At 40.2% G+C, this 17,247-nt stretch overlaps 1 protein-coding gene across 1 annotated transcript in view; it reads left to right on the top strand.

The window, feature by feature from the left end:
• Positions 1-6,255: 6,255 nt before the first annotated feature.
• DCDC2 (doublecortin domain containing 2) overlaps positions 6,256-17,247 on the top strand; it is a 52,069-nt gene continuing 41,077 nt past the window's right edge. The window contains exons 1-2 of the mRNA XM_009564169.2: positions 6,256-6,704; positions 10,662-10,713. Coding sequence (XP_009562464.2) covers positions 6,412-6,704; positions 10,662-10,713 — 345 coding nt within the window. The 5' untranslated portion in view covers positions 6,256-6,411. The remainder of the gene's footprint in view (positions 6,705-10,661; positions 10,714-17,247) is intronic.

Raw genomic sequence — 17,247 nt, 5'->3', positions numbered from 1 at the left:
TTAACACACTGAGAAATCTTTGCCTTGAAAGGGTAACTTCACTTTCATTACTCTGTACAAGACCAGATGAAATATAGTTTTGAACTTTTTCCCTACTTAAGCTAACCACCTGGAGTTTGCTTTTCCATGGAGAACTGTTTCTTCATGTGCCTTTAAGGATTTGCCAAAGCCTTTTTGCCTATTTAACAGTTTATGATTTCAGCTGTCTCAGAATACTGCTAGCAAAGAACTGTCCTGTAGCTTAAACTCTGATTGTTTAAAGTTTGGGGGTTTTGTTTCGTGGTTTTTTTTTTTTTTTTTTTTAGCAAAATCAACTGATCATGGTATTCTAAGGAGTTTTTGGTGTGGCGATTTTATAAGAAAGTTAAATTCCTATGAAATCAGTTTTAAAATTTACGACTGCAATATTTTGTTTCTTCAACTTAGTATGTGTGTGAGAGAGTTGAACCTCTCAGTGTTTATGTACTTTAAACTGTCAATGCAGGCAGTCCAGTTACCCCAGAATTACAGAAAAGAATAAAGTTCTGCTATTGCTTAGTCTGGTTTGTAGATATGCTACTCATAGATATAGATATTAAGTGTGATTCTCAGCACTGTGTGCAATAGAACGAGCTGAATTTCATTCTCTGCATTTAGAAACTTTTCCCTTATCTCTCCTGTCCATGCTGTCAGTCTTTTCTTCAGCACTATGACATGTTCTTGTCTTCATGACCTCATGTTTTGCTGTCACTGAGTTTTGTTGCCAGAGACCTGCAACAAGCTGCAAAATCATTCTTGGTCCTGCCATGGCAGAGCTTAAGCCATTTTGCTGCATAAAGAGGGACCCTGCTTGATGCTATGTCACTGTCCCATGGCCCTGTTCTCATCACATCTTCCAGCATGTGCTTGTTACATGACCTCAGGTCCATCTTGTGATCCTGACACACAACCTGACTGACTTGGTCTCATGCATCAACCCCAAGTAAGATGAGAGGTCTAACATTACTCCATCATAAAGACATTATGTGTCCCTTTGCATTTATCTCAGTTGTGTCAGTGGGTTCATCAGCTTGCCTCATTACTGTTGAGAATGTGATAGGAGATACCTTAGAAACTGAAACAGTTGTGGGGACCTGAGGACAAGACGTCAGGCCCTGGAAAGGCTGGAAGGCTCAGACTGTCATGGATAAAGGTCCTGCTATCATGGGCTGAAGTGTTCGAGATTTTCTTAGCTTTCAGGCAGTGGTGACTTGATACAATATTGGAAACACTCTGGTTTGGTTTGGTTTTGTTCCTATTACTGACAAAAATAAAAGGTTTTATTCTGAGAAGGCTGTATAAAATAGTATGCTCTGTAGCCCATAGCGGCTGGACAGCCATAGTTGCTTTTCAGATGCTGAATTTGAAGGTGTTGCCTTAAGAATAAGAAAATGGTGAGATTCCATTGCAGCCCAAGTAAAGGGATAGAGGGCAGATGTGCAAGCAACTGAATTTGAAAGGTGAAGGCTTTAGAGGCAGAAGTATTAGCTATGTGAAAGTTAAACTGTGAATGAAATTCTGTGTTGTAATTTTTCAAAGGATTCCTAATGTGCTCCCAGTTTCAGACAAAGATTTTGCCCCCCACTTCTAGGTTGCTTTAAGGCTAGCAATGCTCTGGTACCAGAAAAAATATTTTACTGCAAACCACAAAGCTGATAGTAAGTACCATGGCCATAGGTAAAGACCAGTGGTATTGTGGAAAAGCACAAGTGTTGAAAAGGATGCATGAGTAAAATAGTCAGTGGCTTATTCCTATGGAAAGATATTGTGTGATGGTAAATTAGGCCTAAGATCACCAAAAGTGATGGAATCTGGCACAAAACAGCAGATAGCTGATGCATCACTAGTTGACTGCAGAAGGTATGAAGGTCACCATTTTTTGGTTTCATACGTAAGCATTTTTGAATACACATTTTCATTTCAGGTGGCAATAGACTGATGTTAAACTGCTATTTTGAGGATGGTAATATGCTTGGTTCTCCCCTCTATTATTTAGAAGAAAAACAGCAGCAAGTAGAGAAATTTAACTATTAACCAATAACAGCATATTTGACTTCCCTCACCGTGAAACTGCTTTTTTGTAATGGTTAACTGCCCCGTTGTAACTCGCAGCAGGGGGCTAACTTTCCCATCAGAGGAGGTAAGATAAAAGGAAAGAAAAATTCCTTCCATTACATATTTTGAAATCCATTTGGAAGAACAATGATTACTGTATGCTAAACTATTCCAGGTAGGAAGGCCTAGACCAGTTTTAGTCTTGTGACAGTCACTGGGGAAAAGGGGCTTTTAAAGGAATTCATGTTGAATTTAAGGCATTCTCTGCTTTATTTTCTCTGAGTTTTTATGGCTTCTTGTACCCAAGGTGTAACAAAAATCCAGTAGAATCAAAGTCTCTGTATTTGATTATGCAGCTTCCTGGAAAGAGCAAAGCAGATGGCATTAGAAACTATAGCCAGCAGTCATGTCCCGAGCATGCCTACAATGTTTTCAAGCAAGGAAAACTTACTTGTACTTAGAATTTGTTTGGGCACATCAGAGACTCATCTGTTCATTGAATAAGCCCATAGGATGCACGTTTAGTTGATGTTTTACAATTTTAAATAATTAATAAAAGTTAAGTTAAAATGAAAATTAAAAATGGTTCTAATAAAATCTACTGTTCTGATAATGCAATACCTGAAATTACTTTCCAAACACTGAGCAGTCTGGAGATGTTTGGCTGAGAATTGGCAAGGAAAATGCAGCTTCAAGTGCATCATTTGTTTATGAAGTTTTAAAAATAGCTTAAGATGAAAATGGTATCAGGATGATTTAATGATCTGATATATTTATCCATGAAATCCAAGGGAATCTTTTGATGATGGTAGAGGCTGAATCTGGTCATTAACATATATATTAATGTATTTTTTTATGTATGCTATATCATGCCTACTACATAGAATCCTAGAAATCGACTTAGGAAAGAATGAAGCTTTAACCCAATTTGACTTTTTTGTTCTTTGGACCACAAATGGGTTATTTTACATTTTTTGTCTATTGTTTTTCTGTTTTATTCTGTTGACATATTTTTGTTAAAAGGAAATGGTGCCCAAGTGTATTATTCTGACTTATCAGGCTACTCTTCATGGTGTATTTTGAATTTGAGCTTGCTTTAGTGCAGCAAGTCACCTCAGAGTCTGATTAACTAAACTTGTCCAGACAGAACTGCAGGTTTGGGCCAGCTCAGCAGAAGTAATATAAGCTCTTGTGGGAGATTCAGGATTCTTAAGAGAACAAACTATAACAGACTCACTCATCCAAAGAATGATAGGAGTACTGAAAAGCTTTTAAATATTTCAGGAATGCAAGTAACTAAATAAACTTACCCAGATACTGGGGTAGTGCAGTTTAGTTTGCATTACTGGCAGATTTTGCCCATTCACAGGGTAGGATGGAGGAAAAGCACCCAGTGTCTGCAACATTTATTTATCACCTCAAAAAGGCACTCAGAGGGCATCATGTTAGCAGGCATATTAAAAAAAAAATCAATTGCTCATACATATATGGAATTAATCCAAGTCCAAGAGCTTCATTTCAACACCAGTGATATTTTTTTTTTCCCTGCAAAGATCCTAACCCAGCTTTATTTTTGAACTGCTGCAGATGTAAACATCAAATGGCAACAGGTGGGAGCATAAATTGTGTTTTGAAGTGGGAATTTTAATAACTGATAAGAAGGAAAGTAAGAATGGAAAAAATAATGGTACGTGTGATTTTTTTAGTGGTTTGTTTCCTTCACACATGGACCATCCTACACCCACAGCGGTAATCGTTAGAGGTTAATAATGAATGAATCAAAGGCAAAATCAGGTACCGAATAATTAAATCTCTGGTGGAGAAAGCGTACATCAGAAACAGCAAAGGAATACGGAAAGGAAGCCAGGGCAGAGGGCCTGAAGCAGTCACTCATGCTGTTGGAATGTCCTTTTGGTGGCAGCTGCCGCTGGCCCTTGCTTCCACACCAGGCCAGCTCCCTAACATTTTCATAACCTTGATCTGGAAGGTGTCGTAAAAGAATCACAGAATCGTAAAGGTCGGAAAAGACCTCTACGATCAAGTGCAATTGTTAGCCCACCACCACTGTGCTACTAAACCATGTCCTGAAATGCCATGTCTACACATTTTTTTAGCACCTGCAGGAATGGTGATTCCACCACTTCCCTGGGAAGCCTCTTCCAATGCTTGACCGCTCTTTGGGTAAAGACATTTTTTCCTAATATTCAATCTAAACCTCCTCTGGCACAACTTGAAACCATTTCCTCTCATCCTGTCACTTGTCACTTGGGAGAGGAGACCAGTACCAACCTTGCTACAGCCTCCTTTCAGGTAGATGTATAGAATCATAGAATCACCAGGTTGGAAAGGACCCACTGGTTCATCGAGTCCAACCATTCCTAACACCATGCCCCTCAGCACCTCGTCCACCCATCCCTTAAACACCTCCAGGGAAGGTGACTCAAGCACCTCCCTGGGCAGCCTGTTCCAGTGCCCAGTGACCCTTTCTGTGAAAATTTTTTTCCTGATGTCCAGCCTGAACCTCCCCTGGTGGAGCTTGAGTCCATTCCCCCTTGTCCCTTGGGAGAAAAGGCCAGCTCCCTCCTCTCCACAACCTCCTTTCAGGTAGTTGTAGAGAGCAAGAAGGTCTCCCCTCAGCCTCCTCTTCTCCAGACTAAACAGTCCCAGTTCCCTCAGCAACCTCTCATAAGGCTTGTGTTCCAGACCCTTTACCAGCTCACCACTCTTCTCTGGACACACTTCAGCCCCTTGACTTCCTTCTGGTAGTGAGGGGCCCAGAACCAAACACAGGATTTGAGGTGCCACCTCACCAGTGCTGAGTACAAGGGGAGAGTCACTTCCCTACTCCTGATGGCCAACGCTATTTCTAATACAAGCCAAGATGCTGTTGGCCTTCTTGGCCACCTGGGCACACTGCTGGCTCATGTTCAGCTGGCTGTTCACCAACACCCCCAGGTCTTTCTCCTCCAGGCAGCTTACTAGCCGTTTTCCTCCAGGCCTGTAGTGCTTCATGGGGCTGTTGTGTCCCAAGTGCAGGTCCCATAACTTGGCTTTGTTGAACCTCATGCCATTGGTCTCAGCGTATTGATCGATCCTGTTCAGATCCCTTTGGAGAGCCTCCCTACCCTCAAGCAGTTTGACACTTCCTCCCAGCTTAGGGTCATCTGCAAACTCACTAAGCGTGCACTCACTCCCCTCATCCAGGTCATTGATAAAGGCATTGAACAGGACTGGATCCGGCATTGAGCCCTGGGAACACCACTTGTAACTGGCCTCCAGCTGGATTTAAAAAAATTAATGATTAAATCCATTCACCACCATTCTTTGGACTCGGCTATCCAACCAGTTTTTCACCCAGCAGAGGGTGCACCTGTCCAATTGGCAATTTAGGAACAAATCCCAAGACCAGCTCGCCAGATGTGCACAACATCCCTGTTTCTCACTGCCGCTGCAAGGTCCTTGCCCCCGGCCCCTGTGCTGTTCTTGCCCCTGAGCCCTGCATAGTCCTTGCCCCTGGCCTCTGCCCTGTCCTGCTCCTAGCCCCTGCTCTGCCCCTGCCCCTGGCTCCTTTGCTACACTGCTCTTGTGCTGTCCTTGTTTCTGATCCCGGCTCCACCACTGCATCCTGCGCTGTCCCGGTCCCTGCCCCTGCACAGTCCTTGCCCCTGCTCCCTGTGCTGTTCCTGCCCTCTGCCCTGCCCTGCTCCTAGCCCCTGCTCTGCCCCTGCCCCCTACACTGCCCTTGCCCCCGGCCCCTGGCCCTGATCCCTACTCTGCTCCTGGCCCTGGCACAGCTCGGGCTCTGGGTCTGCCAGGCTCCTGGTGGGCTCTTGCCAGGCCGGGCAGGGGGAAGGCTGGGCATGTGTGAGATAAAGTTTCCTGAGGGAACAGGAGGAAACAGGGTGGTAACGGCAAGCTCCTCTCCATGATGGCAATGCTGGAGGATGGAGACCTTGGGTGTACGTGGGTCCCCTGCACCCCGTTTCCTAGCTGAGTGGGATCTCCTTCAGTGTGATGCATTTTTTTTTTTCCTGGGTTAACCTCCCCAGGCACCAGGGAACCACGAGAGCTGGTTGCCTAGGAGGTGCCACACCTGAAAGGCTGAACAGGGCTGTGCCACTAGCCCTGGGGAGGCTCTAATCCCTCCTCTGTTTCCCTGGAGGTGGGACTGGGTGCCCTGGGCCCTGGCGTGGGTGTGGGAGCATCACCCCTGGCAGGGAGTTGTCAGAGCAGAGGGAAGAAGGGTGCTCAGGCAGAAACTCTCTTCTGAGTAAACAGGTGCAGGCAGTGCGGCACCCGGGTGGTTTGGGCTGTGCAGGAGGTCTGAAGCCACCGAGCATGACTAATCCTTGCACAAAGGGGTCGTGGCTCTCGCAGCCAGCAGTCAAGAGCGTGCTGGTGTATCGCAACGGGGACCCTTTCTTCCCGGGGCGCCGCATTGTCATCAATGAGAAGAAAGTGTCCAACTTCGAGGTTTTTCTGAAAGAGGTGACAGGTGGGGTGAAAGCACCGTTTGGAGCTGTGCGTAACATCTATACCCCCCGGGCTGGACATCGTATCCGGCAGCTGGAGGAGCTTCAGAGTGGAGAACAGTATGTGGCTGGTGGCAGGGAAGCCTTCAAGAAACTCAAGTGAGTGGCTAAAAAGTAACATAAGTTTTATATGGAACTTTAATATCGGCACTTGGGGTTTGGTACTATGGCAATACTTCAGAGAACCCCTCACCCCACCCCTTTTATTAGGCATTGCACAAAGAGGACTAGAAGACTGTGGCCCAAGTGAAAAAGAAAGGTACTTTTAAGGGAGGATAACGTTGAGGAGATCTAGGCTTTTAGATGCATTTCCCAAGTGGCTCTGCATGTGATCAGTAATAGGTCTTAATTTTGGCGGTGAATTCCTTGGTCTTAATCACATAGTTATATATTTTGTTAAGTCATTGTGGACATTTTTCCCGAAGTTGAATTAAAAAAAAATCTCAGATTTAACAGTCCTTTTCTGGGGGTGGTTGAGAATTTATGTTCTAAACTATCAGATTTAAAGGACCTCACTCATCTTGGTTCTGTAGGACAGATTTTCTGTCTGCATTCTTACCATTTTTGTCACTGGCTGCTTCTGAAGATCAGCTGAAGCTTCTTGCGCTTCGGTGGTAAAGCTAGAGAGAAAGATGTATGACAGGTTAAATATAAACCCCTTTTCCTCCATACTCTCTTCTGTTTCAAATGTAATGCTCAACTTTCAAGGAAAGATCAACTGTATCTTTTTGGTATTAAATCCTGTAAGTTGGTGGATGGCTTAAGGTTGTTAGTTGCCAGCACATTGTGTTTCACTTCCCTAAATGTGTTTTATGTTTAACAGACAGGCTAAAAGTAAGTAAGTACTGTGTGTAGAATTGGGCACTCTAGATTGATTTTGGGTGGGAAAAAGCATTTTATTTTTGTCATTAGTGTTTTATGGTGAGAGCTTTTCAGACTTTTATGCTTGCAACATGCAAAAAGTTACATAAGTATTTAAAGGGTAACAAAGAAAATACATTACAAAAAGCTAACCTAAAGGACTTTGTAAAAGAAGGATGTTTTATATATCTCTTTGTAGTATGTGATGGTCCGATGCTGTAGGGAGGTTAAACAGGATGACTTAAGATCTTTTCCATTTCTGCATTCAGAGTTGGAGTTCTTCACTATTAGTATTTATTTATATAGTGCTGTAAATGTTGGCAGTGCTTTTACAAGCATTATTTAAGATAGGCTGCAGGGCTTAATGTTGATCTTGCTCTTAACAGGTTTGCAGAGAGAATGATAATTAGGGAGACATCTTAGCCAGAAAGGTCAGCGGAGAGAAAAGATTAATTGCAAGGAATGGTTTTCTGGAAGGAATTGAAGGAATTAAAGAAAAGAGCATATGTGTATATGTCACAGGCAAAGATAAAGCAGTTGCAGATATGGGAGACCAGAACATCTGCCCTAAAAGCCCTGCATCTGGTCTGATGGCAGGAAACGTTACAATTTTTTAGCAGTGATACTTGTTGGAAACACTTATTGCTATGATAGAGTATGCAGGGTTGAACTTTGAAATGGAGGCTTGTGGCAGCAATGTGTGGGAAGGTAGTGAGAGGAGAGAGTACCCAAGGAGAAGCAGATGCTAGAAGTGTCACACTTTCAGCAGTGCATTTGTTTTTTCTCAGATGCCTTATACTGAGAACTGAAGCTTTTTCTTCCCTGTCTGCAGTTAATTCTAGATTAAACTACGCACACCTTTAGCATGTGAACCTCTGCCATTCCAAGCCCTGAATCTTAACATATTAAGATAGATACTTCTGAATGTATATAGTCAATATAAATTGCTGATATATGTAATATTTTAAACAGAAAAATCAGCATTTCAAAATTCTGCTTTTAGAAAAATCTGTAGGCTTTTTCCTTCAAGGAAGAATTATTAACTAATATTGGGAATTTCCATAAAATATAGCTGATTTTGATTTTTAGGTTTTGTTGTTTTTTTTTTTTTTTTTTTTTTTTTTTTTTTTCCCCAGCATGCTACTCTGCCCTCCTCCTTCCTTTGCCCATTTTCTTGTATCTGTTCTCATTAATCACTGGTAGATTGTCCTCTCTCCAGCAGTGTCACTTGAAACACACTGTAGTTCTACCATTGCTTTGGACAGTCACTGGGTGAAAGTATTCCTGTTTTCTTAGCAGTGGGAGTGCTTTTGTAAAGTTTTTGGTCTGAGATTTGTTTGGGTGCTCTTACCCCAGGAAAAGCCTTTGGCTCTGTTTAGACCTTTTCAGATTTGTAAATCCCTCAAATTTGATAACTGAATGCCCAGAGCTCTGCATGAAGTGATTTTAGGCCTTTGTCTCTGTATTTGCTTCTCTTTGTTGATTTTCTTAGTTCTTCTCAAAATAATTCACACATGCCCAGAAAACAAGAACCACAGTTAGCAGCTGTTGTTATAGGCTGTTGAAACTGTTTTGTCTGGTGCATTTATTTGGTGTTGGTTAGATAGACTTTAAAACTTCTTATTTTTTAATCTCAAGAGAACTCATTTCTTTTTACATGGAGAAGCTTGCAACAGTTTGTTGTTAAACATGTGGCTTGGACATTGTTTTCCTACATTGATATATTTGCCTTTTCCAAAACATGGATGGGTGCTTTCTAGCATTGCCTGGAAGCATTGCTGTGTCTTATTGTCCCCACACATTGAAGTCTCAAAATCCTTGTCACCGTTCTGTGGTGCCTTGACAAATGATTCTTATTCTTTCAAAGAATGAATGAATTCTTTTCCTCTCTCTCTTTTATTTTTTTTTTCCTACACTTTCATTCAGATCTCATGAATTCTCAACTTTTGGCAGGCAAAAAAGTTTCCTCTGGCAAATCTTATCCCAGTCATTAACTACGGAGCATGACATTACTGGAGAACTGCAGATGTACTGTGGGCTTTGAGCTCTTTTGGTGAGCCTGTACTATTGCTTGCCATCAGGTAAACCTGCCTTTTTCAGGTAGGGTCTTCTAGTCTGGAAAAACACCTGTGGTTTCCCACTGAAAGTTGGGATAGGAATAACTGACAAATGCTGATCAGTTATTGCTGGATTAGATGCTCCTGGCACAGAATAGGGGCCCCGACCATCCTTGTTCTCATGTTTAGCTCTTGGCAGAAAGTGCTGACAGGTACTGCTCTACCCAATTATAACCGCCCACAAAGGTTTCTCATTCCACAGCACTAAAAACTATAAAGATCTTGTAGTGCCAGCAGCTACTGAGAGCTGTGTTCTTGAGAAGAGCTTTTCTCTCCCAGTGTTGACAAGGAAAAGGAGTTAGCGTAGTCTGTATATTTGAACCGTTGCCTGTTTGTTGCTCTATTGATTACTCATGCTTGAAGGCTTATTTAAATGCCTTTCTTTGGAAAGGCAACTTGTGGCTAGCCCATCACTGTGTTTTTTAACTAATAACTTTTTGTGGATGCTGCGTTTTTGTGGGAATATGTGCTCTGATAGACATATTGTTCAAATAGATGGTGTTCTTCTCTTCTCCAGTCGAGGCTTGTGTTTTGTTTATTCAAAAAATAACTTTGAAGATGCTGCTGGTTCATTATAGCCATATGAAACCAGGATATGCAGTGTTCAGATGTGTCTGTATCCTGTTAAAACTCAGTTCTTTTAAACTTTAGCTGATGCCCTGGGTTAAACTTGGATATAGAGGAAAGCTTTAAATCTGTTAGAGGCTTACTGTGAAAAAACAAGAGGCAAGAAGATGACTTTGAAAACTCTGGTATGTTGATATTGTGCTAAGATTTATGGATCCACCTCACAGCAGTATGTGAGCTGCTTTCTAACATGGGGGTTACTGGCGGTATGTTCTAATCACCAGTGACTTGGAGGTAGATAGATGGTTCTCCCCTGTCTTTTGTATTACCCTGGGGGGCTAGCTTGCAGATTTATGTTTACAGTCCTGCAATAAAATGTTGAATTAGTTACTTTTTATGCTCTTTTGATGCATGTTAAATTTTAAAAGCTTCATGCATGAAGAAGTAGAAATATTTGTGTTATGTAATCTAGATACTGCTGTAAATAATCAATACTCTTTTCCTTTCACAGCTATTTCGACATTGGTGAAACAAAGAAAAAACCTGCTGAAGTCAATAATGAGGTAGTATATCCAAAATATTAAAGAAGTAAACATGCAGTTAATTAGTTATAGTCTAATTCTCCAAACTTGCTTGTTTCTCTTGAATAGTGCTATGCTATAGCTTGAGGAAATAACTGCGGGCTTTAGAAAACACTATCTATGGAGTTTTGTGAGTTTGACTCTACATGGATTTTACCGTTTTCTTCTGAACGGAGATAGCAATAATTCTCAGGAGACAATTAAATTACAGCTTCTGCCTGGCAAAAAACACCAGCTTACTAATTTTTCCATGTCTTTCACCTTATGCTCTCATGCCATGTTTCCAGTTATATAATGGTTTCTGTAGCAAGTGTCTTCAGACAATGGGGCATCTTGTACTAGAAGACCCTCAAAATTGAGGTCTTAGTGCCATGATAAATTTGCTGTGATACTCACATACTTCTTATTGAGAGGCTATGAAATATGATACCTGCTTTTCATAATTGGTCAGAACTTTGTAATCCATATGTTTTTCATTCAAATGGGCACAATCAATAGGAACATCAGATTCAAGTCAGAGATTTAATAAACTACAATATAAATTTACTCCAACTTGGATTTTTTTCCCAGTTTTTTTATTTACACATTGTAGAGATATAATCGTTTCATTGTTTTTCTGTAGCCATTCACATCTCCCTATTGTCTGTGTCTTTTTTACAAAGGAAAGAAAACAATTTTAAAAAATAGGGAAAATTAGTTAAATGCTGATGAAGCAGCAGACTTATAATCTCTTGTTGACATGTATATAAGTCTGAGCAGCACACCTTTGTATGTGCAGTGTCTTCCCATGTCTCTTATTTGCAAATTCCATTCTGACCTCCAGCATTTTCTTTTTCCAGTCCTGAGTCTCTTCTTATCAAGTTACTTGCTGAGTGCACAGGCAGTGAACTAAATAAATTATCTGACTTTTAATTGTGATCTAAATAAGAGATTATAATTTTGAGGGGAGGTGAAATGTTTGTACAGTAGCAGTATTGCACTTGCCTGAACCTTCAACACATAAAACATAGGTCTGAACCACAAAACCCGCCTCTGGATGTTGACCAATCTACTATTTTTTCTGAACATCTGAATATCAGTGTATTTTATGCTATGACTCTATTTAGGTTAAAAATAGTTTTTCTTACAGAGCCAGGATGAGAAAAAGAGAATTTGAGAAAATTTGCTTCTAATTATCTCTAAAAATGCGGTGATATGCATTCACTGTTGTCACTGCCATTAATGATGCGTGGTGTGACTAATTCTTTATGCCCTTTGCTGGGAAGACAGTTGTCATCATTGAACGATCTTAACCAAATCTCCGATGGCTGCCAGATAGCAGGACAATCACAGGCTTGCTACTTTAAGGCTGTTTTTAAGGCTAATATTTTTGCCACAAATCCTTAGAGATCCTCAATATAACAGAAATTCTGTGTAGTTGTAGAAGTTGTGGGGTTTTTACTTACAGCTGCATGTTGGGTAAGACATGGGTAAGAGAGTTTTCTGTTATTTCTTCTGGAGTCGGTGCTTATTGTATGTATCTTAACACTTCAGGCTATCTCTCAGGGATTTAAAGTAAACTGGTATAAACCATCCATTATTTCAACTTCCTTTCTTCCTAATTGACTTATGTTTGCAATCTCCATGGTTTCTGTGGAAAGCTTAATTCCCCATCTTGACTTTAACTTTGTGATTGATTAATTTGGGGAGAGGAGTCATAAAAAGGTAATATTAATAGTCTACAGATTTTTGTGTGGGCTTGTGAATAACAAAATTGTTTTCATGCTGTAATAATTTAGGAATGAACTTTGAAGTGATTAGTAACAGAAGTTTTAATGTCTAAATATATTCGTTATAATGATATAAGGAAGCAAGTCCCGTTTTTACTTTTATTCAGACGTTCACTTGGAAATCAAAAACCTAGATGTCTTTTAGGATCGAGAGGGCAACAGTATTGTTATGTTTTTGTTCTCTATGATTCTGCTGGATTTGCATCAGCAAACAAAAACATCCAATTTTCCACGCAGCCCTGTAGCAGTCTTTGATGATAACCCACAAGAGTATTTTGCTTTCATAAGACATTACTTTAGATTGAATTTCAGACATAAAATCCTCCCTGTTTGTTTCATCAGAAGAACAAAACAATATCAGCGTATGTGTGAATGGCAGCATTGCTAAAGAAAGTAATTTATGGCTCAGTCCTGCTAGCACAACAAGGTGTAATTTGTGAATCGTCCCAATGACTTTAGTGAGAAGATTACCATGGAGTAAAATTATTTTATTGATTATTTAGCTCACTGCAGCTTTGTGGGCTGCAGATCAAGGACCAATGTGCTAGGTGTTGAATTAAAAGCTCGCTGATGGCCTCATAGAGAACTCCAAGCTAACATTAAGGTGGGTTTTCAGATTGATCTTTCCTGGGGCAATTATCACTCTTTTTGTGCTGATGCTGAAGTACTAACTGGCTTTCCTCCATTATCTCCACCATTTTTTTGTCTCTCCCTCCCTTCCTCTCTCCTATGTGCTTCCTTCCTTTCCTCCTTCTGCTTGCTCAAGCCCCAAATGTTTTTAGGACTTAATATAATTGGTCAGGGCACCCACGCTAATGCTCTGGACACCAGCCCATTCTCATGACCTCAGTAGTGCTGCTGTTGGCCAGAGACTGGAGGCAGCTAAGACTTAAATGTGCTTTTGGCGACTACCTCTCATATTTCTCACCTGGCAGCTGGTCTTGCACTGACCATGGCCTCAAGGAAGAGCAATCACAGCAATAAATGCCCTTGTGCCACAAGACTCCTGATTGCTGGTGGTGTGTTCGGAATTGGTGCATGATTTTTTGTTGCCCATGGAAGGAGGTGGTCTTGGAGCTATTAAAGCTGGCTTCTCCGAGGCCAAGTTTGGGAAGCACATATTGGCCTGGTGGTGATGGCAGTTTTTCTGTACTTGTATAGTGCCATATACCAAAGATGTGAAACCTTTAAAGAGGTGGCACAGAAAGAGTGTTTCAGAATTACACGTTGTGTATTTGTATGCAGCTATAGGTTTTGTTTCATATTAGTTAAACTGTCAAATGTTTGACATCTGCTTTGGGGAGTACATTAATGTTGTTCTTTGAAGGCAGCATCTCAATTACTTTGAATTTGCATATAACTAGAAAATGTGTGTCAAACTAGACTTAAACAAGAAAAAAATCATGTTCAAAACATGGTGACCTACATTCAGAAAGAAGAATAAGTGGGAATCATAAAGCATTAATTTCTTACTAAATTATCTTCTTACTTTTCTCATGGAGTGGCGAGACAAAATAAGTAGTCCATCAGAAATAGGTTTATGTTCTTTAGTGAATTATGTGAGTCTGATTTTATAAAAAAGGTGTTTGAGACAGGAGGGGAAAGCAAAAAAAAAAACCAAAACAACAAAAAAACCCCACCATCAAGCCACTAAGGAAAATTCTGTATCTTGGGGAATTCTGAGAACTCATCCAGCTAGGTGCTGAAATTCAACGTTTGAGAATGGGCTCTGTCCCTGATGAGAGCAGTATTGGTTCTCTTTGTTATGCTGTGGCTCAGATTTAGCTAGATCTGCTGAAGTCCCATGGTTGTGTTGCTGTAAGGTGTGCTTTGCCTTGCCTGACACATTTGGAGCTAAAGAAGCACATGTGTTCTCTGTGTGTTCTCTACAGCTGTCAGGAGGAATTCTGGGAAAGTATGGTCAAGAAGCTCAATGTGTTCAGCTGAAACTGCCTTTCTTTGACTTATTACCAGCAGGTTTTTGAATGGAATGAACTAAACAGATTTTGCAGTGTGTTATAGAAAAAGCAAAGAACTGCAGGCACCTGTGAAAAGATGTATTTTAATATTGAAGAACCAGTCTCTTGCAGCAAAAAGAAAAAAGGAAGGTTATAGTGTCTGTATGAAACAGCATCTATTAGGAGAAGTTCATAGTAGGCCTGCATTAAGCTGCTTTACTGACCATATAGATAGATTTGCCCTTGGCTGATACCAGATGGATTTTCTTACGTGGTAAAAACATTGACTTTTTTTGTCTGCACTTCTCTTTTTCTGCTGGGCTTCTAGGACATAGTGCTTGTGCTGCTGGTTCATTGTCACTTGTGTTCCAATTGGACTTTTTTTACTGATTTAAATTCTAGAAAAGCATTTAAAAAGTTATTTAAGAAAACTTTACTTACATGTCTTCCTTTACATAAGTCACATAAAAGTTAGCTCTATACTGTAGAGGCATGGATGATATAGACTCCTTTCCTTAGGCTCACTGCTATTTTCGATGATGTTTCACCAGTGAAAACATTGTGGTCCATGATTTTTTTTTGCCATTTGCCTATTTACAGTGTGTTTATAACATTATTACCCATCAACTGGGGTTGCTGTAGGGTAGCATGGCAACAGACATTGTAAGTACAAGCTGGTTGTTTGGTAAGCAAGCACGTGGGTGGTTGAGGAAGGGTTGCTTTACCCATTTTATTTGAGTGGGTCCATTCTGGAGTGCTGTCATTTAGCATTACAAGTAGCTGTTGGACTGTTGGATTCAATGATGAGGGTCAGGGGCTTTGATGTAAGGGATGCACTAGTGGACGCTGCCCACCACCCATCTTGTCTTGTCTTACCTTTTGCAGCTCCAGGTTTCTCCAATGTTCAGCCTGAGTACCCTTCTGCAGTTCTGTTGCTTTTTATGTAGTAGTAGTGTTCTGGCCACTTTTTTCTAGTGATTAATCACTTTTTTCCCTTGTCTTATGCAGATGTATTTTATTGTTCTGTAACTTTTATTTCAACTGCAGCTTCTTCTATCAAGTGGTTTAGGTGTGGCCACATTTAGACAAGTATTTGTAGAATGAAATAATTAATGTTTTTACTTATAATTCTTCAGAATATTAGTAAAGATTCCTCAAAACTTTTGTTTGCATATAATCTTGAATATTTTCATATTCATGCAAACCAGAACACACTCTTTAGTAGAACAATTGGCAATTACAAGGATTTGAATGACTCCTTGAATGTTTTGGAACTTCTTAATTTCTTTTTCTGATCCAGTGACCATCAGTCTTCATGTTGGTTCCACGCTGGATGATACAGACCTGTGCTTGGACATGTAGCAGAGCACTTTTGCTTGCTAGTGGGCTTCACAGAGTGTGTCTGTTACTGTGATGAAGCATGGCTGCAGAATGAAGCTGTGACTGGTAGAACATGTCTTCTGCTGGTGATCTCCAGCTGCAGCACATCATTAGATTGCCACTCCTGATTTGGGATCTGGTGGGCTAGACATAGTTAATTGGCAGGTCACAGCCTAGGTCAGTCAGCCACTGTACTCTTGGTGCCAGGAAAGGCTCCCTACTTGTCCAGTGCTGACAGAAGAGGCAGACACCATGTCAGGAGCATGTGGGGTGGAAAATACAGTGCTTGAGGCACAGTAGATCTGAACTTACCATCAGAATTTTCAAAAAAAGTATCAGATCTTACTGGAAAAGTATTTTGAGGCACTGGCATGTCTCTGTTACCCTCTGTTCCTCCATATTTTAAAATTTGATAGGTTTAGTATAATTTATCACAATAGTTTCTTCTGGGTCCTTTAAGTGCATCTTTGTTGGTAGACAATGGAGTCACCACTCATCTGTTAGCAATGATGGGATTAATTTGTAAAAATTGAGGTATGGAATTTTACAATGCTGTCTTGATTTCACAAGTGATTTTGTTATATTTATGCAGATATACCTTGTTCCTAACATACTTGCTTATTTTTTCAAGCACATTCTCATGAAAAATCCAAGTAATTATTATCTATTTAAAATCTTTTCTTTATCATATCTGACAAATAATGTACATGTCTAATCATGGGAAAAAAGTCGTTTTTCAAAGAGTAGACTCTTGATTCCTTTTAATTGTCAATTTGAAATGTTTTATTAATATTTTCTCTGCACAGGGGATAGTTTTGTGAGGGTAAGAGAATGTCCTAAAAGATGTTATGAACTATTCCAGCATGTGTAAATCACAGCCATTTGATGTCCAAATAGTCTATCCTCACAGGATATTATTTCTTAATTCTTTCTTAAGAATTAGAAAGAAACTACCACAATTTGCGGTACTTAAAATTGCTGCAGAGAGAATATTTGTGTATCTGGAAACAACTTGTTTATAAAGGTCCACTTAATGTTCTTCTGCCAATATTCAAAATGAAACCCTCTTGCTTTTCCATGTCTGACCAGTTTTATTTTTTCTACTGCTGGCATTACAGACTAAGTAAGGAATTTCTAATTTTCTGATGCTGAAGTAATTAGTACTTCTCCTGTAGGTGTAGTTTAAGGAATAAATCAAAAAGCAAAGATAAAAAAATGTGATATACTTCTTTAATATCCTGAGCAACATCCTTAATAGTTAAGTTTTATATGTCATTGTTTGGTATTTAGTATCCTGGTAACATAATTAGCACAACAAGACATTCAAAACAGATTCTTCATGAGTGTTCATAATCTAATACCAGGAGGAATTGGAGAAGAACTGACCAGACATTCAGTTAAAACACAAG

This window comes from Cuculus canorus, chromosome 2 (assembly GCF_017976375.1).
Source record: "Cuculus canorus isolate bCucCan1 chromosome 2, bCucCan1.pri, whole genome shotgun sequence".
Lineage (NCBI taxonomy): Eukaryota > Metazoa > Chordata > Aves > Cuculiformes > Cuculidae > Cuculus > Cuculus canorus.
The sequence above is the reverse complement of the archived record's forward strand: the minus strand, read 5'-3'. Positions and strand labels throughout refer to the sequence as shown.